This window comes from Castanea sativa, chromosome 12 (genome assembly GCF_040712315.1).
Source record: "Castanea sativa cultivar Marrone di Chiusa Pesio chromosome 12, ASM4071231v1".
Taxonomy (NCBI): domain Eukaryota; kingdom Viridiplantae; phylum Streptophyta; class Magnoliopsida; order Fagales; family Fagaceae; genus Castanea; species Castanea sativa.
Window position 1 is genome coordinate 3455052 of NC_134024.1, and position 26649 is coordinate 3481700.

The 26649-nt window shown below is 33.4% G+C and overlaps 1 protein-coding gene and 3 pseudogenes across 1 annotated transcript; all 4 read right to left on the reverse strand.

Annotated features, from left to right (window-relative positions):
• Positions 1–26103, reverse strand: part of LOC142619328 (12-oxophytodienoate reductase 1-like) — a 50265-nt pseudogene extending 24162 nt beyond the window's left edge.
• On the reverse strand, positions 487–6178 carry LOC142619326 (12-oxophytodienoate reductase 2-like). Its single transcript, XM_075792394.1, has 5 exons — positions 6018–6178; positions 3135–3275; positions 2893–3023; positions 1414–1590; positions 487–1234 (listed from the first exon to the last, which is right to left on the reverse strand). Exons 1-5 carry the CDS (start codon positions 6086–6088, stop codon positions 642–644), a joined length of 1113 nt encoding a protein of 370 aa, XP_075648509.1. The 5' UTR covers positions 6089–6178; the 3' UTR covers positions 487–641.
• Positions 10076–16720, reverse strand: LOC142619329 (12-oxophytodienoate reductase 2-like; annotated as a pseudogene).
• LOC142619327 (12-oxophytodienoate reductase 2-like) lies at positions 20618–26414 on the reverse strand (annotated as a pseudogene).
• Between the last annotated feature and the right edge of the window lie 235 nt (positions 26415–26649).

A 26649-nucleotide genomic window follows, 5' to 3' on the forward strand; every position in this document is an offset into this window, starting at 1 on the left:
CCCCACAGCTCGAACCCTTTTCCCCCAATTCCCTAAGCACTATGTGCATGGGGAGGTGTCAATTCAACTACAAGGTCTTTGGCTCTTCGCTTTTCAACTATAAACATTGGAGCCAACCTTATGATGTCAATTGTCAATCATAAATAACTTTTCTTAGACTCCTCTTGGTTGCCAAGAAACTGATGAAATGCTGTTTGCGAATCATGTGTATGTGTATAATTCCATTTGTGAACCCCACTTGTGTTTATGCTTAATGTCACATATTTTGTACACAATTGGTCTCAAGCTTAGAAAGATTAGCCACTTATAATGCTTAACTGCAGACCTTATGTATGCCAAAAAGTAAAGGAGACTGTAGCTAAAGCTGAAGGCAAAATCCTATACGCATAGTTTTCAATTTAAGTAAAGAATCATTGCTTGTAATAGCCAAATTATGCTTCAAAATCATGATTAGTCTGGTGCAGAAGCAGATCAGCGCCAAAAATATTATCACTAGAAGAGAATAACCACTTCAAAATTATTTAGATCTATCAAATCTTTTTGTTGCACTTATTCAATACAATGAGGACACTAAAAACAAGAAAGAAATTACATAGGGCAATGTTTTTGGACAATTTATTTACACTCTTCTCCTTGAAAACCTAAGCAATGTCTTCAAGGAAAGGATAATCAGTGTATCCAAGGATAGGGTCAGAGATGTAGAATGTGTCTCTGTTGTACTTGTTGAGAGGAGCATTGAGCTTAAATCTCTTAGGCAAATCTGGATTGGCTAAAAACAGACGACCATAAACAACAAGATCTGCACGATTTTCAGCAATAGCTTTGTTCCCATCTTCCCTGTCATAACCCCCAGCAACAAAAAAGTTACCCTTAAAAGCCTTTCTCATTGGCACAAGACTATGGGGACTTTCACTCTTTTCTCCAACTGTCTTCATTCTTGGCTCAACCATGTGGCAAAAAAGAATACCATATTTGTTTAAGGATTCAACCATGTAAAGGCCTAAAGCTTCTGGATTTGAGTCTCCAGATTCCCTGTAGTCTGCAAAAGGAGATAGCCTTATTCCAACCCTGTCTGCTCCTATCTCATTAGAAACAGCTTCAACTATTTCCAGAGCAAACCGGCAACGATTTTCGAGAGATCCACCATATTGATCCATTCTATCATTCACTTGATCCTTCATAAATTGTTCAATTAGGTAACCATGAGCCCCATGGATCTCAACTCCATCAAAGCCTGTGTATGAGACAAATAATGACATTTTAATGAAGGGACTATGTAATAACAAAGGTAACCATGAGCCCCATTGTTCTTTCAGTTTCTTTCATCAAGTACAAAGTACATTCCTTCACTCCCTTGTACATTTGACCAGTCAAATATCTTTTATCTTATATAAACACATGAAAAGAACTTACCAGCTTCAATAGCATTCTTTGCAGCAAGTCTAAAATCATTGACAATTTGAGGAATTTCCTCTATCCTTAGCTGTCTTGGAGGAGTGTATTCTGCAAGGTCAAGTCCATTAGCTAGAATTTGAGGGGTCAAAGGCCTGTCAGTGGAAGAAATTGGAGCTTGACCATTTGGTTGAAAACCTGTAGACAACAATATGAAAGAAAAATAAATATTCAAATAAATCACATGAGTTTGAAAAGAAATCATCCGTCACCACTTAAAGAATTAGAAAAATGAGAGTTATGATCCATTAAATTACTTAGAAAAAGATGTTTCTTTACAAAGATTTAATTTTTATTTAAAAAAAATTATCTAAAGAAGTTATTGACAAGACCTTCATTGATTTGAAAACCACAAAAAAAAAAAGAGGGACAAAATTAATACTTCTTTTGGATCATGAAGGCATAAAAGCTCCATTATGTGTTTCACATGATTGTATAAATATTCCACTCCAAAAAACGAAATTTCAAGATCTTATTCCATTTAAAAAAAAGGAAAGCTCATGATCTTAGGGCGGTCTGACACGCCAAAAAGTGGTGGTTGAATGTCTGTGACTACCATAGATATAGGACTCAATAATGATTTTGACAACTGATTTAGAGCAATTGGTGTCAGCATATCTAAAACAAAACTACAAAGATTTTGAAAGACCAACCAACTGAAAGAACCATGCTTTTGAAAAAGTGGCACGCAACCACCCACCATGGCCTTTTTCTACTGAAATGGCAACATCATTAGCTTTTTGTCCAACCAACCACAATGATTTGATTTTGTTAAAGCAGTGGGTGTCACCTTCTTCATATATACTAGATGCTAAAAAAATAATGACGTTAACATATCAGACTTATAATAGAAGATGCCCCTTCCACTGAGGCAATAATCATCATAAAAGGCCCCTTGAAATAAAAAATCCATTTGTAGTAGAGAAGATACTACAAAAAATAACATCACTACATTGATAAATCAATAATTTTTCAAAATAATTATATTGTTGCATAACTTTCCCATACTCCCTCAATCCAATAATGATCATCACTTTTGCTAATTTTACTTTCTCCAAAATGAGAGTCAAGCCAATTAATGATCTTCCTCAAAAAGTATGTTTCTTTTTCAAATGTGACACTCATTATGCAGGAATAGCATTCTACAACACCAATGCATGGTTATTTCAGCAATCAATGAAAACTTCCATCCAATTTGATTCTCTACCAAGTAGGTTCACACGCAATACTTCCTTTGGGATCAACAAAAATCAATAGTTAAGTAGCACAATGTGGTATAGGAAACACAAATCTACTCAATTCACGAATCATTTACCATAAAGTCTTTGTAATTTAGCATATTACAAAACATTCAACTCTCCCCATCCATTAAAAAAGTTCAATTGTTAACAAGCAATAATAGAAGAGAAGATATAAAGGTGGTCTTAGTCAAAGACAAACCTTGATTTGAAACCCTCCCCATATGCCAAATTTGACAAAAGAAAACTCCACCTTTGGCATGAACAGCATCTACAATGGGTTTCCAGGCTTCAACTTGCTCTTTTGTCCATATACCAGGTGTGTCTGGATACCTTTACAATAGCAAAGAAACCTAAGAAGTCATAAAAATTTTCAAGGCAAGAAAGGGAACCCTCAAAATGGAGATTGTATTTCAGTGGAAAACATGGTAAGAAATTGATTACCCTTGAGCAGTGTCAGAAACTCCAGTGGCTTCAGCTATCAGTAGACCACCTATGGAGGTTCTTTGAGAATAATATAAGATAGCATGTGGCTGAGGAACATTGCCATAAGATCTCTGTCTGGTCAATGGTGCCAAAACAACTCTGAAAATACAAATTAAGTGATATTGAGTAAACATGTAAGAAATCTTTCTAATTGAAGAAAGTAGTACCCTATAAGAATCAAATATATAATTCCTGTAGCAAAGTCGGGAACAATAATTAATATGATTAAGCCCCTTTCTATATGTTATAATAGATACTAAAAAATAAACTAAAAAGGCAAGTAACAAATGAAACCAAATCAAACAATACAGTTTTGAATGATTATGGCAAAGATAAGGTTTGAGAGGCTGAAGAAAAACACAAAATCAGAAAAACTCAGCAAATAATATAATGCTTTTCCTTGTGAGTAAACAAATAAATACCTAAATGAGAAAGAGTGACAGAGTCAGAGACAGAGAATGCTTGACTTGATCTACAATTTATTTTTTTCCTTTAGAGTTTGTTCATCGTTAAAGTACAACCATATTGTCAAGTATTAAAGATATATTTCACAAAATGCAGTACTGGAGTGGGGCAGGAGAACCTCAAAGATCCTATAGGTTCTTTAACTATGACAATTTCTATATCATTCATAGCTAATTTGCCATGCACTTGAAATTTGAAAATACTTTGTTTCAAGTTCAGGGCTTACGTTGTTTTTAATTCGTGTAACTCTCTTTTCAACATATGTTTATATCATAAGCTTACCTTTTTCCAAGACCTACAAAGCTGCAGCAAAGAGCACTAAGTTTTTTTTTGAAAAAAAAAAAAGAGTGGCACTTAGTTTATGACTGTTTCAAACATGAAACTTAACAATTCTAATGAGAGCATTTTGGAAAGAAGGCAAGTATATATTTGTGTAGTATGGACTTCAAAAGTGACTGCTTATGACATTTCAACTCTTATAGTATCCAAACCTAGCCTAGACTTAGAGTACAATAAGTTAAATTGGTCCAAGTCGCTTCCACTCCTGGTCCAACCCCTGTACAAGCAGAGCAAACCAAACGCAGCAGTTGACCTCTGATATTTCTTATTTCAATAGAATCACAGTCACTACTTTTCTAAGGTAGAAAATCATATTTTGGCAGATTTAAAAGGAAGTTTGGACTTCCCAGTTGTCTAGTTTAAACACCCTTGAGTACAATCCCATGAGTACTGTAAATTTGTTGGTGAGGGGCCAGTGGCTTGTGCAATGCATGCATGACCATGTTTTACTTTAAGAAAATACCAGAAAAGGTAAGTAAGAAACAAAATGAAGCATGTCAAAACTTGGAACAATGAATTTGATGAATTTTTATGCACAGAATAGGGTGAATCCTGATAGCCAAGGTGATCAGATACCTTAATCTGCAAATCTAAAACCAATTTACACAATAGAGATGATTCACAAAATCCAAATAAACCAAATGCCAGATTTATTTTCCTTTTGAGATCAAAGGAAAAAATTATCACTAACAACTCATGAAATGAGCAGAGCTCAACATGACAGTTAATGCAGTTCCAACAAAATTCATCAATCTTAACAGTATCAAAAATTAGCAAAGTCTCACACTTTTAGCAGATTAATATAGAGAATTCTTGAAAAAATGTGTCATTTCATGGTTAAACACAAAACAAACACAGATGTGAACTGACAAGAAAATGCTCAAAAGGGAAAGAGTGCTAACTAGCATTAGGTCCTCTACCAATTTTAGCATTTGACACATCAAAAAGTTACTTTATCTATTTTAATATATCATTTTACAATACACTCTACATCACATCTTCTATTTTAAGATTACATCACATTAAAATAATTTAAAACAAACCTCATCTATATTAAAAAATTAACAAAATAAATATATTTTATTGTGGCCCCCATGTGACAAAGAGAGAGAGAGAGGGAGAGAGGACTTGGGATGTGACATGGGAGAGAGAAATTGAAGTAAAAAAAAAAACCGAAATATGTTTAGCACATATAAGCTCCTACTGTTCTAAATATGAAATTGTATTGTTCATTAATGCTAAATTTTTTAGCATTTAGAACATCTGATAGGAGAGGTTTTTTGGTGTGCCAAATGCCAAATTTTTGGCATTTGACACACCTAATGCTAGTGCTCTAAATAATCAACGGATAAAACTTAACTACAAAATTGGTTATAGCTTAAAGCTACAATTTTACTCAATATCTTCTTATTAGAGGTGAATTTTGAGAATTCCACCATTGAATTACAACTTCTTCTTATATTTTTCATATTTGCAAAATTTTTAGAAAATTAAAAATCAATAACTATGTCATCAATAAATTATTTAAATTGCTAGTTTTTATAGTTTAAAATTATGCGTAAAATATAAGCTTATAGATCATATAGTATATAATATTCAATTGACACAAAATTTGACATGTGTATTAAAAGTGTAAAGAACATACAATTTAACGGTTAGATTTTCAAAATATGTAGTAACGTTTATTTTATTGAGTAATTGCAACCAATTTTATAGTTAAATTTTGTCCATAATCAACTACGATTTCTTGAAAGTTGAAACCTTTGTAAACAAAACAATTCATCATTCCAACTGGGATATGTCACAATCACAGAAAATCAAAACCATAACACATCTGTTTGGTACACCCACTCAAACACATGTTTTTAGTTTTTAAATAATATTACACGTATTTCTACACACTTGTTTACCCATATATATTTCTACACATGTTTTTAGTTTTAAGTGTATGTACCAAACATCCTCTAACAATTCAAATAATACTAAACAACAAAACAAAAACAAAAAGAAAGAACTTTGCAAGGTGTATTGGTATACCTATGGGAAAGGTTGAACTTGCCCAGTTTGTAAGGAGTAAGAAGAGGAATGGTGGGAGCTTCAGCAGCCATTTTCAATGATTCTATTCTATTATTTCCTGTTGAATGCAAGTACTTTGCTAGTTTGCTTCTGTTTCTGATTTCAGACAAAAGTGGGAATGAAATGCTTGTTACACAAATGGGTATTTATAGATTTGCGTCCCAAAAAAAAAAAAAACAAAGTCTCACAATAAGCTAGCAGGATGGTTCCAATTGGACAATGATGGTATTCATAATGACGTCTGTGCTGAAATGGTATTCATAATGATGTCTGTGCTGACGATCGGAAATACCATACATTGAACCCTCAAAAAATGTTTGGCCACCAATGTGGACCATGACCCTATTTTTTTTATTTTTTTTGGGTAAACGACCATGACCCTATGAACCATGTGTTTTGCTTCTATGAATAGCACCACTTTACGTCGGCAGTAAATTTCATAATTTTTAAAAAAATAAAATTTTGAGAATACAGATTGTGTTTTAGATTTTAGTATATTATTTTTACATCATATCACCACTAATTTTATTTTTTATTTCAAGAAAAAATAACTTTTATTATTTGTTACTCATGATTCTATTATGAAAATATTGTTAAATTTATCATGTCATCAGTTATTTTACTTATAAAAGAGCAATATTTGAGACATAAAATAGTTCACAATTTTCTTAATGCTTCTTAGAGCATCTACGTAAGTGAATGCAAACTTTTCTTCTATTTTACACAAAAAGTTACTCTTTTTTATTTTACACGCTTATTCTTTCAAAATACTCATATTAATTTATTTATATTACACGTTTATTCAATAAAATATATATTCTTTTTACCGTTTTTTATTATTCTCTCCCTCCAACTGATAAAACTCATCTTTACCTGCAACTGATAAAACTCACTAAAATACAGCAGCTTTTATTGATTTTGGAAGGCAAAATCACATCTTGCAAAAGATATTCCTCAATTTTCTTACTGGGTTTTCTCTCTCTCAAAATTTTGCTTCTTCCTCAGTCACCAATCAAAATTTACAAAACCAATCCTCAAAACTCTCAAAAAAGACATGGCCATGTCCAACCTTCTCTACCCATTAAACCCAACAACCTTCACTCTCTCTCGTAAGCCACTTCACTCAACCTTCCTATCTTCTTTTACAAAACAACCTTATCTCATCACTCTAACTAACTTTGCATTGCAACCAAACCCAGAAATAAAATCCCAACTAAAACCACTCCGACGAAGCACTCGTTCATGGCCTCGTCGCTTCAGTGGGTTCCGACGAGCCAGCGGCGCCGGTGACGAGGACGGTGAGGCCGGTGACGAGGATGGTAAGGGTTGGAGCCAGAAGGAGGCGAGAGAAGGAAAAAGAAGCAGAGAGAAAAATTGAAAAAAAAAGGAGAGCAACAGAGACACCAGAGAGAAAAAACTAATAATATAATGATTGCAAGTGTTACAATAAACTGCATATATGAACTATACCAATTATGCAGAAATGTATAATTTTACACCTAGTAGGGGTGTTTTTTTATGTACATCAAAATAAAAATTATAAATAGTTTTCTTAATATGAATTACATATTTTTTATTTTGAAAGAAAATTGGAATTTGCCAACTTTTATGAGGGAAAAAAAAAATTATTTTTGTAAGGGAGGGACAAAGCCACCCAAGGGGGCCATGGATCCTCCAGATTTTTATTTTTAAAATTAAGAGTATATATGTTTTATGAGATTTCTAGAATTTGGGCCAAAGAAAATTATTTTTAGCCCTGTAATATAATTTTAGTCCCCTTTAAATAATAACAAAAATAAGTTAAACGACGGTGGTGACCACAAGAACAACATCATTAGTTCAAATAACAACAAAACATCTAGCCCATACAGCAACAAAAATTAGCCCAATCAACCAGAACATCACTTTAAAAATCATTATTTATCAAATTTGATCAATAAATCTTAGATCTATTAATTATTTTTTATAAAAAAAATCCCTAAATTTATACAAATACCAATTGAATAAAGAGTGAATATTTCCTAGACATTGTCAATTGAATAATACACATAGACACAATTAATTAATATCAAAATGATAAGTTATAAATTTATAGTTAGCTCAACTAGTAAAGTCTTTGATAATTAAATAAGAGATCTGTAATTGCCTCCATAAAAAACTGATTGATATTTTGATCTTATGAGCGGACGCCATATGTTGATAAATTTATAATTAGTAACTGTTGGTGGATGGGTTGGAATCATTATTTTTTAACTTACTACCTAATACTTTAGTTTATTTTATCTATTTTGTCTTATCTATTTTATTGGGCAGTCCACTATTTTTGTGAGTCAAGTTTGTGATCTATGTCTTTGTGTTTTGAGCACTTTGGCATTGTTTGGCTTACTAAATATAATTTCTCACTTGTTTATTTATTTAATTATTACTATTTTAGTTTGGCATTTTTTTCCTTTCTCAAAAAAAAAAAAAAAAAAAAAAGTTTGGCATTCTTTCCATCCGATTCCCCATATTGGATAGAGTAATTGTGGCTTTAGAAGACCAAACTTGCCTTTGCAATTTGGAAATTTCTTTGGACAAACTCAAATCCATATTTAGTAACTTAGCCATTATCAAATTTTTATATGGAATCCTGGTTGAAATCACACACACACACGCACACAAAGGAATGATATGCAAATGTCGACACATAAAATTTGGCTAGATGCTAAGTTCATGTTCATAGTAAAGGGATGTTTCTGTGCTATGCATCTAGGAGCGTTCAAAATTTTTATCATGTACTTCTATGCATAGAAACTTCAACTAATTATAAGTCCTTACTGCTAAGAGTAAGTTTCTGTATGTTATCTTTGAGGTGAGACTCCCCAAAGGCCTCATGAGACTTCAGAATTTTCCATTCTTCCTCTATCTCCTATCTGATCTTCTATTACTTATTCTTAATTTCTGCACTACTGTGCAAACTGGTCATCTGTATGTCTGTCCTTTCTCCCATACTCATCCTTGAGGTGCTACAACTTTGTACAAAAATTCTAAACCTAACTCTATGCAGCTTTCAATCTTAAGATTGGATGCAATTGAAAAATATCATAGGTTTGCTTTGGATTTATTATTTATCTAGACCTGCTCCCAGCATCCTGAAGAACCTGAACCCATTAGAATTCAGAGCAATTGCTTCCCTAATTCACATTAGTGAACTTTTGTAGTTTAGTCTACATTAACTTGATTAGTGTTGTTGAGTTTGTCCCTCTGCTTCAAGATGGACAATATATGTTAGCAGCACAAGGATGACTGCAAAATGGTCTGTTAGTGATTTTGAGATTCTGGTTCCTGAAGATGTTGCTAACTCTAGTGTTAGCTTTGATTGATCTTTGCACAGTATATTCACCTTTTCATTTAGTAAAGAATAAGTAAATAGAGTAAGTAGAACCCATTACAGTTCTACTTAAACCACGTTTTCATGTCAGCAATAGATTCAACACACATACACATGATAAGTGTTGCGTATATGTTCTCTTAAATCCAGAGATTATCCTCCTGACTTTCTTCACTTTTCAACTATAAACATTGGAGCTAACTTTATGATACCAGTTGTCAATCATAAATAACTTTTCTTAGACTCCTCTTGGTTGCCAAGAAACTGAGGAAATGCTATTTGCTAATTCCATTTGTAAACTCCACTTGTGTTTGTGCTTAATGTAACATATTTCATTATTTTGTACACAACCGGTCTCAAGCTAAGAAAGATAAGGATGATAGCTAGCTTGAAATTTAGTCACTTTATTATGAATGGAAGTGAGCAAATAAGCCTACATGCCCTTAATATGGATAATATAACAAGTAATTGAGTAGCCACTTATAATGGTTCAACACAGACCTTATGCACGCCAAAAAGTAAAGGAGACTGGGTACTTTGTAGCTAAAGCAGAAGGCAAAATCTTGCACACATAGTTGTCAATTTAAGTAAAGAATCATTGCCTGTAATAGACAAATTATGCTTCAAAATCATGATTAGTCAAGCACGGAAGCAGATCAACACTAACAATACTGTCACTTGAAGAGAATAACCACTTCAAAATTATTTAGATCTATCAAATCTTTTTGTTGCACTTACACAGTACAATGAAAACACTTAAAACAAGAAAGGAATTACATAGGGCAATGTTTTTGGACAATTTATTTTCACTCTTCTCCTTGAAAGCCTAAGCAATGTCTTGAAGGAATGGATAATCAGTGTATCCAAGGATAGGGTCAGAGATGTAGAATGTATCTCTGTTGTACTTGTTAAGAGGGGCATTGAGCTTAAATCTCTTAGGCAAATCTGGATTAGCTAAAAACAGACAACCATAAACAACAAGATCTATACGGTTTTCAGCAATAGCTTTATTCCCATCTTCCCTGTCGTAACCCCCAGCAACTAAAAAGCTACCTTTAAAAGCCTTTCTCATTGCCACAAGACTATGGGAACTTTCACTCTTTTCTCCAACTGTCTTCATTCTTGGCTCAACCATGTGGCAATAAAGAATCTCATATTTGTTTAAGGATTTAGCCATGTAAAGGCCCAAAGCTTCTGGATTTGAGTCTTCGGATTGCATGTAGTTTGCAAAAGGAGATAGCCTTATTCCAACCCTGTCTGCTCCGATCTTATTAGAAACAGCTTCAACTATTTCCAGAGCAAATCGGCAACGATTTTCAAGGGATCCACCATATTGATCCGTTCGATCATTCACTTGATCCTTCATAAACTGGTCAATTAGGTAACCATGAGCCCCATGGATCTCTACTCCATCAAAGCCTGCGTATAAGACAAATAATGACATTTTAAAGAAGGAACTATGTAATAACAAAGGTAACCATGAGCCCCGTTGTTCTTTTAGTTTTCTTTCATCAAGTACAAAGTACATTCCTTCACTCCCTTGTGCATTTGACTAATCAAATATCTTTTATATAATATAAACACAAGAAAAGAACTTACCAGCTTCAATAGCATTCCTTGCAGCAAGTCTAAAATCATTCACAATTTGAGGAATTTCCTCTATCCTTAGCCGCCTTGGAGGAGTGAAGTCTGCAACGTCAATTCCATTAGATAGAATTTCAAGGGTCAAAGGCTTGTTAGAGGAAGAAATTGGGGCTTGACCATTTGGCTGAAAAACTGTAGACAAAAATATAAAGAAAAATAAATATCCAAATAATTCAAATGAGTTTGATAAGACATCATTAATCACCATTTAAAGAATTAGAAAAAAATGAGAGTTATGATCCGTTAAATTAATTAAAAAATTATATATCTTTTCTTCACAAAGATTTTTTTTCTTAAACAAAAACATTTATCTAAAGAAGTAATTGACAAGAACTTTATTGATTTGCAAATCATAAAAAAGAATAAAAAAATTAGAGGCAAAATTAATGCTTCTTTTGGATCAAGAAGGCATAATAGCTCTATTATGTGTTTCACATGATTGTACAGTAGAAGGATGGGGTTCCATAAATATTCCACTCCAAAAAAGGAAATTTCAAGATCTTATTCCATGTCAAAAAAGGAAAGCTCATGATCTTAGGGCTGTCTAACACGCCAAAAAGTGTTGGTTGGCTGTCTGTTACTACCAAAGATATAGGATTCAATAATGATTTTGACAATTGATTTAGAGCAAGTGGTGTCTGCATATCTAAAACAAAAGTACAAAGATTTTGAAAGACCAACCAACTAAAAGAACCACGCTATTGAAAAAGTGGCATGCAACCATCCACTCTAGCCTTTTTCTACTGAAATGACTGAATAACATTCTATTCAATGGTGATACAAAAATGCTTTTTTAGCTGAAATGACAACATAAGCTTTTTGTCCAACCACCTACCGTGATTCGATTTTTTTAAAGTAGTGGGTATCACCTTCGTTTCCTAAAAACATAATGACATTAACATATCAGACTTGTAACGGAAGATGCCCCTTCCACTAAGGCAAGATCATCATAAAAGGCCCCCTGAAATAAAAAATCCATTTGTAGTAGAGAAGATACTACAAAAAATAACATCACTACATTGATAAATCAATAATTTTTCAAAATAATTATATTGTTGCATAAATTTCCTTTACTCCCTCAATCCAATAATGATCATCACTTTTGCTAATTTTACTCTCTAAAATGATAGTTAAGCTAATTAATGCTCTTCCTCAAAAAGTATGTTTCTTTTCAAATGTGACACTCATTATGCGGGAATAGCATTCTACAGCACCAATGCATGGTTATTTCAGCAGTCAATCAAAACTTCCACCTAATTTGATCTTTACCAAATAGGTTCATATGCAATACTTCCTTCGGGATCAATAGTTAAGTAGCACAATGTGGTATAGAAAACCCACATCTACTCAATTCATGAATCATTTACCATAAAGTCTTTGTAATTTAGCATATTACAAAAAATTCAACTCTCTCCATCCATTATAAAAGTTCAATTGTCAACAAGCAACATTAGAAGAGAAGATATAAAGGCGGTCTTAGTCAAAGACAAGCCTTGATTTGAAACCCTCCCCACATGCCAAATTTGACAAAAGAAAACTCCACCTTTGGCATGAACAGCATCTACGATGGGTTTCTAGGCTTTAATTTGCTCTTTTGTCCATATACCAGGTGTGTCTGGATACCTTTATAGTAGCAAAGAAACCTAAGAAGTCATAAAAATTTTCAAGGCAAGAAAGGGAACACTCAAAATGGAGATTGTCTTTCAGTGTGAAACATGGTAAGAAATTGATTGCCCTTGAGCAGTGTCAGAAACTCCAGTGGCTTTAGCTATCAGTAGACCACCTTTGGTGGTTCTTTGAGAATAATATAAGATAGCATGTGGCTGAGGAACATTGTCATAAGATCTCTGTCTAGTCAACGGTGCCAAAACAACCCCGAATGTACAAATTAAATGATAAATTGAGTAAATCAAGTAAGAAATCTTTCTAACTGAAGAAAGTAGTACCCTATAAGAATCAAATATATATTGCCTGTAGCAAAGTTGGGAAGGATAATACGATTAAGCCTGTTTCTCTATGTTATAATAGATACTAAAAAAATAAAACAAAAAGGCAAGTAACAAATGAAACCAAATCAAACAATACATTTTTGAATGATTATGGCAGAGATAAGGTTTGAGAAGCTGAAGAAAAACACAAAATCAGAAAAACTTTGCATATAATATAATGTTTTTCCTTGTGAGTAAACAAATAAATACCTAAATGAGAAAGAGTGACAGAGTCAGAGACAGAGAATGCTTGACTTGATCTACAATTTATTTTTTTCCTTTAGAGTTTGTTCATCGTTAAAGTACAACCATATTGTCAAGTATTAAAGATATATTTCACAAAATGCAGTACTGGAGTGGGGTAGGAGAACCTCAAAGATCCTATAGGTCCTTTAACTATGACAATTTCTATATCATTCATAGCTAATTTGCCATGCACTTGAAATTTGAAAATACTTTGTTTCAAGTTCAGGGCCTACATTGTTTTTAATTCGTGCAACTCTCTTTTCAACCTATGTTTATATCATAAGCTTACCTTTTTCCAAGACCTACAAAGCTGCAGCAAAGAGCACTAAGTTTTTTTTTTTTTTGCTGAAAAAAAAAGAGTGGCACTTAGTTTATGACTGTTTTCAAACATGAAACTTAACAATTCTAATGAGAGCATTTTGGAAAGAAGGCAAGTATATATCTGTGTAGTATGGACTTCAAAAGTGACTGCTTATGACATTTCAACTCTTATAGTATCCAAACCTAGCCTAGACTTAGTGTACAATAAGTTAAATTGGTCAAGTCGCTTCGACTCCTGGTCCAACCCCTGTACAAGCAAAGCAAACCGAATGCAGCAGTTGACCTCTGATATTTCTTATTTCAATAGAATCACAGTCACTGCTTTTCTAAGGTAGAAAATCATATTTTGGCAGATCTAAAAGGAAGTTTGGACTTCCCAGTTGTCTAGTTTAAACACCCTTGAGTACAATCCCATGAGTACTGTAAATTTGTTGGTGAGGGGCCAGTGGCTTGTGCAATACATGCATGACCACGTTTTACTTCAAGAAAATACCAGAAAAGATAAGTAAGAAACAAAATGCAGCGTGTAAAAACTTGAAACAAGTTAATTTGATGAATTTTTATGCACAGAATAGGGTGAATTAGTTCTGTAAATCACATGTAGGTTCAAGATCATCAAATGATAACATACAGAATTTGAAGAATGACAGGATATAGATGAGGGAACCAAACTGGATTGCTTTTCATCATACAGAATGTGTAGTCATAGGTATCAACATGACACTGATAAACTGGAGGGTCTCATCTTCCCTCCCAAGCCCAAAAAAAGTCAGACCAAAATTGTTGAGAAATGATTTCATAACTATAGATTGATATCTTATATAATCAAAGCAACTGTAAATAAATGTCAGCACGCTCATGATGAAGCTACAAATACATTACTTAGAGGTTCTGAAAACACAAAGAATCCTGACAGCCAAGATGATCAGATACCTTAATCTGCAATCCAAAACCAATCTACACGATAGAGATGATTCACAAAATCCAGATAAACCAAATTCCAGATTTATTTTCCTTTTGAGATCAAAGGAAAAAACCATCACTAACAACTCATGAAATGAGCAGTGCTCAGCATGACTGTTAGTTCCAACAAAAAAATGTGTCATTTCTTGGTTAAACACAAAACAAACACAGATATAAACTGACAAGAAAATGCTGAAAAGGGCAAGAGTGCTAACTAGCATAAGGTCTTCTAAACATTTTAGCATTTGACAAATCAAAAAGTTTCTTTATCTATTTCAACATATCATTTTATAATACACCCTATATCATATATTCTATTTTAAAATTAAATCACATTATAATAATTTGAAACAAACCTCATTTATATTAAAAAATTAACAAAACAAATATATTTTATTGTGGCCCCCATGTGACAAAGAGAGAGGGAGGTAGAGAGAGAAAAAAAGGGAGAGAGGACTTGGGATGTGACATGGGAGAGGGATATTGAAGTAAAAAAAAAAGTACCAAAATAAGTTTAGCACATATAAGATTTTATGCCTCTACAATTCTAAATATGAAATTATATTGTTCATCGATGCTAAATTTTTTAGCATTTAAAACATTTAATGTGGGAGGTTTTTTGATGTGCCAAATACTAAATTTTTTGTATTTGATATAGTTTGAGCATCTCCAACAGTATAGCTAAACCCAAAATTCTTTCCATAATAAAGAATAAAACCATAACTTATTGCTCCAACGGTATATCTATATCTCAAAAAGTGAGATACTGTAGATTAGGAAAAGAATTTAACACATTAAAAAATTCCAGAGCTAACTATTATATTAATTTTTTCTCTTTCTTCTTCATTTCTTTTTCCCACACCCTCCCTTGGTTTCTTCTCACAGACCAAAGAAAAGGAGACGAAACACAAAACTCAAGTCAACCAACAAAATCAAACATCTTGAATAAAGGAAAGAATTTAGCATCCGGGCTGCATGCCGTTGGCGATGGGGACAAGGACAAGCAATGGTGGAGGCGGAGTAGGCAATGGAGGACGAAGAAGACTTCTCTCTCACTTAAGCATTTCCTTCTCTCGGCTCTCTTCCTCTCCCTTTCCATTTGATGAGAAGATAAATTTTTTGTTGGTCTGGTTTTGTTCAAATGAAATGTGTGGGCTTTATTGTTTTTTTTTTTTTCTGGAAGTAACGTGTGATGGGTGGGTGTGCCAGCGTGAATAAAGAAAGAATAAAAAAAATAAAAAAAAATAACAAAGAATAAAAAATATTAAAGAAATAGCAAAAAAATAATATTTTAATGGGATAGAGAAAATATAGAGAGTGAGTTAGAAAAATATATTTTATAAAGTAGGTAGATAAAAAATAAAAGGTAAAACTTACTGTTTACTCACTAAACAGTATAAAAATTTAAAGAAATTGCTAGAGATGCTCTAATGCTAGTGCTCTAAATAATCAACAGATAAAGTTTAGTTACAAAATTGATTATAGCCTAAGACAATAATCTTACTCAATATCTTCTTATTAGAAGTGAATTTTGAGAATTCCACCATTGAATTACATCTTCTTCTTATACCCTTCATGTTTACAAAATTTTTAGAAAATTATAGATCAATAGTTATGTCATCAATAAGTTATTTAAATTGCTAGTTTTTATAGTTTAAAATTATGCATAAAATATAAGCTTATATATCATATAATATGTAATATCTAATTGACACAAAATTTGACATGTGTATTAAGAATGTAAAGAACATATAATTCAACGGTTAGATTTTCAAAATATATAGTAATATTTATTTTATTGAGTAATTACAACAATTTTATAGCTAAACTTTATTGATAAACAATTACAATTTCTTGAAAGTTGAAACCTTTGTAAACAAAACAATTCATCATCCCAACTGGGATATGGCACAATAACAAAAAACCAAAACCCATCACACATATTAACAATTCAGATAATACTAAACAACAAAAACAAAAACAAAAAAGAAAGAACTTTGCAAGGTGTATTGGTATACCTATGGGAAAGGTTGAACTTGCCCAGTTTGTAAGGAGTAAGAAGAGGAGTACTGGTGGGAGCTTCAGCAGCCATTTTCAATGATTCTATTCTATTCTTTCCTGTTGAATGCTAGTACTTTGCTAGTTTGCTTCTGTTCCTGATTTCAGACAAAAGTGGGAATGAAATGCTTGTTACACGAATGGGTATTTATAGATTTGTGTCAAAAAAGTCTCCAATAAGCTAGGAGGATGGTTCCAAGTCAATTGGACAATGATGTTTGCTTTAAAATGTTATTCGTAACGATGTATGTGCTGACGTTTGGAAATACTATACATTGAGCCCTCAAAAAATGTTTGGCCGCCAATGTGGGCCATGACCCTATTAACCGTGTGTTCTGCTTCTGTGGATAGCACCACTTTACGTCGGCGATAAATTTCATAATTTTTTAAAAAAATAAAATTTTGAGAGTGCAGATTGTGTTTTAGATTTTAGTATATTATTTTTACATCATATCACCACTAATTTAATTTTTTATTTCAAGAAAAAATAGTTTTTATTATTTATTACTCATTTTTTTATTATAAAAATATTGTTAAATTTGTTGTGTCATCAGTTGTTTTACTTAAAAAAAGAGCCATCTTTGAGACATAAAATAGTTCACAATTTTTTTATAACTTAAGGCAGTAATTAGTATGTACATCCAAAAAAAAATTATAAATAGTTTTCGAACTACATATTCTTTATTTTGAAAGAAAATTGGAATTTGCCAACTTTTTTGAGGAATTTTTTTTTTTTTTGGAAGGGAGGGACAAAGCCACCCAAGGGGGCCATGGATCCTCTAGATTTTTATTATTAAAATTAAGAGTATATATGTTTTATGAGATTTCTAGAATTTGGGCCAAGGAAAAATATTTTTAGCCCCGGTAATATAATTTTAGTCCCCTTTAAATAATAACAAAAATAATTCAAATGATGGTGGTAACCACAAGAACAACATAATTAGTTCAAATAACAACAAATCATCTAGTCCATACAACAACAAAAATTAGTCCAATCAACCAGAACATCACTTTAAAAACCATTATTTATCAAATCCGATCAATAAATCTTAGATCTATTAATTATTTTTTATAAAAAATCCATAAATTTATACAAATACCAATCGAATAAAGAGAGAATATTTCCTAGACGTTGTCAACTGACTAATACACATAGACCCAATTAATTAATATCAAAATGATAACTTATAAATTTATAATTAGCTCAACTGGTAAAGTCTGTTTTAGTCTTAGGAGTAGACGTCATAAGTTGATAAATTTATAATTAGTGATTGTTGGTGGATGGGTTGGGATCCTTATTTTTAACTTACTACCTTAATACTTAATTTATTTTATCTATTTTGTCTTATCTATTTTATTGGGTGGTCCACTATTTTTGTGAGTCAAGTTTGTGATCTATGGGGGATATTTGGTACTAGCATAGTAAGGGAATAGAATATAGTAAGTTAACATGTGTTTGAAAGATAATTGCAAACTAGCATCTTGAGTTTTAGAAACTCAAGTTCCATATAATACTCGAGGCTTAAAGACTCGCTTCCTACTTACTGAGTTGGACATTATTATGCACTATTATGCCATATAGATCTCGAGTCTTAAAAACTCGAGTTCTACAGAGTAAAACCAAGTCTTTAAGACTCGATTTTCTTCGGAAAATGCCATTGATCTCGAGTCTGCAAGACTCGATTTCTATTGGAATAAAACTCTAAGTGTTTTATGCATCTAGTTTGGGGTTATGTGGAAATGAGGGAAAAACAAAATTCCTTCTGGATTGATGTGGTTTGATAATGAATAAATGAGAGTAGTGATAAAAGATAGGAGAACTGCCAAATGTTTGTGAGTAAATATAGAAGGAGAGGGGCTGTGTTTTACTATTGACCTCATTGTGAGACAGTGAGAGAGTTGAGTGAGAGGTCGTCGATGAGAGGAGACGAGAGTTTTCTGCCGCTGATGAGATGCGCTTGTCTCTGTTAAAGTGAGGGTTTGCCGATGAATTTTCTGCCGCCGATGAGATGCGCTTGTCTCCGCTGATGGGTTTGGAGTTTGTATGCTTGGGTGTGAAGAAGAGTGAAAGTGTTCTAGAGTCTGGACGCTTAAGTGGATGAAATATGATCACAAATCGAGTATTAGAAACTCGATTTCAATGTGGCTCCATGTGGAAAACGGTCCATGTCAGATGTTTGTAGCTTAGGATCTCGAGTATTAGAAACTCGATTTCTACCCGGAACTCGAGTTTTAAAAACTCGAGATGCTATTTTTCAACTTTGTTTTGAAACTGGGCAATTAACGAAATTCTTAGCAATCTAATGTTAAATGAAAAAAAAAATTTGTGATCTATGTCTGTGTGTTTTGAGCACTTTGTCATTGTTAGGCTTACTAAATATAATTCCTCACTTGTTTATTTATTTTATTATTATTATTATTTTAGTTTGGCATTTTTTCCTTTCTCAAAAAAATAAAAAAAGTTTGGCATTATTTCCATCCGATTCCCCATTTTGGATAGAGTAATAGTGGCTTTAGAAGACCAAACTTGCCTTTTCAATTTGAAAATTTCTATGGACAAACTCAAATCCATATTTTGTAACTTAGCCATTATCAATTTTTTTTTTAATGGAATCCTGGTTGAAATCACACACACACGCACACAAAGGAATGATATGCAAATGTGGACACACAAAATTTGGCTAGATGCTAAGTTCATGTTCATAGTAAATGGATGTTTCTGTGCTATGCATCTAGGAACGTTCAAAATTTTTATCATGTACTTCTATGCATAGAAAATTCAACTAATTATAAGTCCTTACTGCTAACAGTAAGTTTCTATATGTTATCTTTGAGGTGAGACTCCCCAGAGGCCTCATGAGACTTAAGAATTTTCAATTCTTCCTCTATCTCATGTCTAATCTTCTATTACTTATTCTTAATTTCTGCACTACTGTGCAAACTTGTCATCTTTATATCTGTCCTTTCTCCCATACTCATCCTTGAGGTGCTACAGCTTTGTACAAAAATTCTAAACAAACTCTATGCAGCTTTCAATCTTAAGATTGGATGCAATTGAAAAATATCATAGGTTTGCTTTGGATTTATTATTTATCTAGACTTGCTCCCAGCATCCTCAAGAACCTGAACCCATTATAATTCAGAGCAATTGCTTCCCTAATTCACATTAGTGAACTTTTGTAGTTTAGTCTACTTTAAATTGATTAGTGTTGTTGAGTTTGTCCCTCTGCTTCAAGATGGACAATATATGTTAGCAGCACAGGGATGACTGCAAAATGGTCTGTTAGTGATTTTGATATATTGATGACTGCAAATGGTCTGTCAGTGATTTTGATATATTAGTTCCTGAAGATGTTGCCAACTTTGGTGTTAGCTTTGATTGATCTTTGCACAGTATATTCACCTTTTCAATTAGTAAAGAATAAGTAAATAGAGTAAGTAGAACCCATTACAGTTTTACTTAAACCACGTTATCATGTCAGCAACAAATTCAACACACACACACATACACGTGATAGGTGTTATGTATAAACATTGGAGCTAATCTCATGATGCCAATAGTCAATCACAAATTAACTTTTCCTAGATTCCTCTTGGTTGCCAAGAAACTGAGGAAATGCTATTTGCTAATCATGTGCATGTGTATAACTCCATTTGAAGACTCCACTTGTGTTTGTGCTTAATGTCGCATATTTTATACACAACCGGTCTCAAGCATAGAAAGATAAGGTTGACAGCTAGATTGAAATTTAGTCACAAGTAATTGAGTAGCCACTTATAATGGTTCGACGCAGTCCTTATTTATGCCAAAATGTAAAAGAGATTGAGTCCTTCGTAACTAAAGCTGAAGCCAAAATCCTATACGCATAGTTGTCAAGCTAAGCAAAGAATCATTGCTTGTAATGGACAAATTATGCTTCAAAATCATGATTAGTGGCGCAGAAGCAGATCAACACCAACAATACTATCACTAGAAGAGAATAACCACTTCAAAATTATTTAGATCTATCAAATCTTTTTGTTGTACTTACACAGTACAATTAAAACACTAAAAACAAGAAAAGAATTACATAGGGCAATGTTTTTGGACAATTTATTTTCACTCCTCCCTGAAAACCTAAGCAATGTTTTCAAGGAATGGATAATCAGTGTATCCAAGGACAGGGTCAGAGGTGTAGAATGTGTCTCTGTTGTACTTGTTGAGAGGAGCATTGAGCTTAAATCTCTTAGGCAAATCTGGATTAGCTAAAAATAGACGACCATAAACAACAAGATCTGCACGGTTTTCAGCAAATGCTTTGTTCCCTTCGTCCCTGTCATAACCCCCAGCAACTAAAAAGCTACCTTTAAAAGCCTTTCTCATTAGCACAAGACTATGGGGACTTTCACTCTTTTCTCCAGCTGTCTTCATTCTTGGCTCAACCATGTGGCAATAAAGAATCCCATATTTGTTTAAGGATTCAGCCATGTAAAGGCCCAAAGCTTCTGGATTTGAGTCTCCGGATTGCATGTAGTCTTGAAAAGGAGATAGCCTTATTCCAACCCTGTCTGCTCCTATCTCATTAGAAACAGCTTCGACTATTTCCAGAGCAAACCGGCAACGATTTTCAAGGGATCCACCATATTGATCCGTTCGATCATTCACTTGATCCTTCATAAATGGTCAATTAGGTAACCATGAGCCCCATGGATCTCTACTCCATCAAAGCCTGTGTATAAGACAAATAATGACATTTTAATGAAGGGAATATGTAATAACAAAGGTAACCATGAGCCCCATTGTTCTTTCAGTTTTCTTTCATCAAGTACAAAGTACATTCCCTCACTCCCATGAACAATTGACCAATCAAATATCTCTTATCTTATATAAACACATGAAAAGAACTTACCAGCTTCGATAGCATTCCTTGCAGCAAGCCTAAAATCATTGACAATTTGACGAATTTCCTCTATCCTTAGCCGCCTTGGAGGAGTGAAGTCTGCAACGTCAATTCCATTAGCTCGAATTCGAGGGGTCAAAGGCCTGTCAGAGGAAGAAATTGGGGCTTGACCATTTGGCTGAAAACCTGTAGACATCAATATAAAGAAAAATAAATATCCAAATAATTCAAATGAGTTTGATAAGACATCATCAATCACCACTTAAAGAATTAGAAAAAATGAGAATTATGATCTGTTAAATTACTTAGAAAATGATCTTTTCTTTGCAAATATTTTTTTTTCTTTAAAAAAAAAACATTTATCTAGAGACGTAATTGACAAGACCTTTATTGCTTTGAAAAATCACAAAAAAAAAAAAAAAAAAAATCAGATGAAAATTAATGCTTCTTTTGGATCAAGAAGGCATAATAGCTCCATTATGTATTTCACATGATTGTACAGTACAAGGATGGGGTTCCATAAATATTCCCCTCCAAAAAAGGAAATTTCAAGATCATATTTCATGTCAAAAAAGGAAAGCTCATGATCTTAGGGCTGTCTAACATGCCAAAAAGTGGTGGTTGGCTGTCTGTGACTACCATAGATATAGGACTCAATAATGATTTTGACAATTGATTTAGAGCAAGTGGTGCCTGCATATCTAAAATAGAAGTACAAAGATTTTGAAAGACCAACCAACTAAAAGAACCATGCTTGTGAAAAGTGATATGCAACCATCCACTCTGACCTTTTCTACTGAAATGATTAAATAACATTCTATTCAATGGTGATACAAAAAAGCCTTTTTAGCTGAAATGACAACATCATTAGCTTTTTGTCCAACCACCTACAGTGATTCGATTTTTTTAAAGCAGTGGGTGTCACCTTATTCGTATCCTAAAAACAAAATGACATTAACATATCAAATTTATAATGGAAGATGCCCCTTCCACTGAGGCAATGATCATCATTAAAGGCCCCCTGAAATAAAAAAATCCATTTATAGTAGAGAAGATAATGCAAAAAATAACACCACTACAATGATAGATCAATAGTTTTTCAAAATAATTATATTGTTGCATAAATTTTCCTTTTACTCCATCAATCCAACAATGATCATCACTTTTGCTTATTTTACTCTCTAAAATGATACCTAAGCCAATTAATGCCCTTCCTCAAAAAGTATGCTTCTTTTCAAATGTGACACTCATTTTGCAGCGAATAGCATTCTACAGCACCAACGCATGGTTATTTCAGCATTCAATCAAAACTTCCATCTAATTTGATCTTTACCAAATAGGTTCCTATGCAATACTTCCTGTAGGATCAACAGCAATCAATAGTTGAGTAGCACAATGTGGTATAGAAAACCCTAATCTACTCAATTCATGAATCATTTACCATAAAGTCTTTGTAATTTAGCATATTACAAAACATTCAACTCTCTCCATCCATTACAAAAGTTCAATTGTCAACAAGCAAGAATAGAAGAGAAGATATAAAGGTGGTCTCAAAGACAAACCTTGATTTGAAACCCTCCCCACATGCCAAATTTGACAAAAGAAAACTCCACCTTTGGCATGAACAGCATCTACAATGGGTTTCCAGGCTTCAACTTGCTCTTTTGTCCATATACCAGGTGTGTCTGGATACCTTTACAATAGCAAAGAAACCTAAGAAGTCATAAAAATTTTCAAGGCAAGAAAGGGAACCCTCAAAATGGAGATTGTCAATCAGTGTGAAACATGGTAAGAAATTGATTACCCTTGAGCAGTGTGAGAAACTCCAGTAGCTTCAGCTATCAGTAGACCACCTTTGGAGGTTCTTTGAGAATAATATAAGATAGCATGTGGCTGAGGAACATTTCCGTAAGATCTCTGTCTGGTCAATGGTGCCAAAACAACCCTGAAAATACAAATTATATGATAAATTGAGTAAATCAAGTAAGAAATCTTTCTAACTGAAGAAAGTAGTACCCTATAAGAATCAAATATATATTGCCCGTAGCAAAGGCTGGAAGAATAATATGATTAAGCCCCTTTTCTATATGTTATATTAGATACTAATAAATAAAAAAAGGCAAGCAACAACTGAAACCAAATCAAACAATTCATTTTTGAATGATTATGGCAGAGATAAGGACAGCTTCACAACTTCACCTGTGGATTGCTAAAATACAAACCATTAAATAAAGCTGAAGAAAAACACAAAATCAGCAAAACTCTACATATAATATAATGCTTTTCCTTGTGAGTAAAAAAATAAATACCTAAATGAGAAGGAGTGACAGAGGTAGAGCCACAGAATGTATGATTTGGTCTACAATTTTTTTTTTTTTAGAGTTTGTTCTTCGTTAAAGTGTACAACCATATTGTCATGTATTAAAGATAAATTTCACAAAATGCAGTACTTGAGTGGGGGAGGAAAACCTCAAAAATTCTATAGGTCCTTCAACTATGACAAATTATCCATCATTCATAGATAATTTGCTATGCACTTGAAATTTGAACATACTTAGTTACAAGTTCAGGGCCTACGTTGTTTTTAATGTGTATGTCCCTTTTCAACCTATGTCTATATCAAAAGCCTACCCTTTTCCAATACCTACAAAGCTGCAGCAAAGAGCACTAAGTTTACAACTGTTTTCAAACATAAAACTTAACAACTCTAATGAAAGCATTTTGGAAAGAACGTAAGTATATCTTTGTGTGGTATGAACTTCGAAAGTGGCTGCTTCATGACATTTCAACCCTTATTGTATCCAAACATAGCCTACTCTTAGTGTAAAATAAGTTAAGTAAGAAACAAAATGAAGCATGAAAATGGAGAAGGAGATATTACAGATGAATGATGAAATAGTAAAAACTTGGACCAAATAATTTGATGAATTTTTATGAACAGAATAAGGTGATTAGTTTTGTTAATTACATATAGGTCGAAGATTATCAAATGATAACATAGAAAATTTCAAGAATGACTTGGGAACAGTTGTAGGATATAGAGGAGGGAGCCAAATTGGATTACTTTTCACCATACAGAATTTGCGGGCATACTTATCAACATAACACTGATAAATAGAAGGATCTCATCCCTCCTTTCCAGCCCCAAAAATGTCAGACCAAAATTGTTGAGAAATAATGTTATAACTATAGATTGATATCTTATATAATCAAGGCAACTGTAAATAGATGTATGCACTCTCAATCTCATGATGAAGCTACAAATACATTACTTAGAGGTTCTGAAAACATAAAGAATCCTGACAGCCAAGGTCATCAGATACCTTAATCTGCAAATATAAAGCCAGTTTACACAATAGAGATGATTTACAAAATCCAGATAAACCAAATGACAGAGTTATTGTCCTTCTGAGATCAAAGTAAAAAATCATCACTGACAACTCATGAAATGAGTAGAGCTCAGCAAGACAGCTAATGCAGTTCCAACAAAATTCATCAATCTTAACATTATAAAAAATTAGCAGAAGTCTCACACTTTTAGCAGATTAACATTGATGATTCTTGAAAAGAAGTGTCATTTCTTGGTTAAACACAAAACAAACACAGATGTGAACTGACAAGAAAACGCTCAAATGGGCAAGAGTGTAATGTAACCGAAATATATTATCATAAACTACGATTTCTTGAAAGTTGAAACCTTTGTAAATAAAACAATTCACTAATTGAGATATGTCACAAACACCTTTTTTTTTTATTACAAAAATCAAAGTCAAACAAAAAAAACTAACATGTGATTTCATCCAAAAAAAGACCAAAAAAAAAAATCAAAACCCATCACACATATTAACAATTCAGATCATATTAAACAACCAAAACAAAAAAAAAAGTACTTTGCAAGGTGTGTTGGTATACCTATGGGAAAGGTTGAACTTGCCCAGTTTGTAAGGAGTAAGAAGAGGAATGGTGGGAGCTTCCGCAGCCATTTATAATGATTCTATTCTATTCTTTCCTGTTGAATGCTAGTACTTTGCTTCTGTGCCTGTTTTCAGACAAAAGTGGGAATGAAATGCTTGTTACACAAATTGGCATTTATAGAAATGAAAAAGCATTAAAGATTTGTGTAAAAAAAAGTCTCCAATAATCTAGCAGGATGGTTCCAATTCCAACTGTTACTGGACAACGAAGTTTGCTTTAAAAAGGTATTCATAATTTTTTTCACAGTGCCTGATGTCTGTGGTGACGTTTGTAAAGACGTGGCTGTGGATGGTAATGGGGTCTACAGACTCTACACTATACATTGAACCCTTAAGAAAAGTTTGACCCCCATTTTACAATCCCCCAAACATCAAACATTCTTTTTTTTTTTTCAACTTCATTTAAATAATATTATTTATATTTTACCACTTTCTCTCTATTTCCACCACTTTCTTCTCAACGGCTATAGCCACTGTCAGCCACCACCACCATATACCATCAACATTCAATAGCAAACCCAGACCGGCCAACCCACTGCCACCACAATCAGCATCCATCCAAAAATCAACCCCATAGCCAAAAAAAAAACAGCAACAAGAACAACAAAAACTAATCTTGAGAGAGAGAAGCTCACCGTGAGAGGAAGAGAGGGAGGCGGAGGACAGAGCGGCAAACAAAACCCATAAACCCAAGACCCACGGCGGCCACGGTAAGCAAAACCCATCAAACCCACCGCCCCGATCTCAACCCCGGTCACGTCGATAATCTACGAACGCAGACCCACGAACCCAGACCCACAAAATCGCCGGAGCACATCAGACCACGACCCACGATCCACGACCCATGACCATCGGCGGAGCACACTCTTCGGCCGAGCACACTCATCGGCGAACCACATCGGCAAAGCAGAGAGAGAAGAGAGAAGAAAGAAGTGGAGAGAGAAAAGAAAAAGATAGAACAGTGAGGGAGCCTGAAGGAATAAAAAATAATTTTTGTTTTACAATTGCACTGTAGCATGAATCTTTTAATTTAATATTTTGCCGGTGTGGTCTTTTTATCTCAAAAATGCTAAAAAAAATAGGATTTTTATTTAGTTTTGAGAGGCTTAATAAGAATGCTCTTATTATTAATCATGTGTTCTGCCCTAT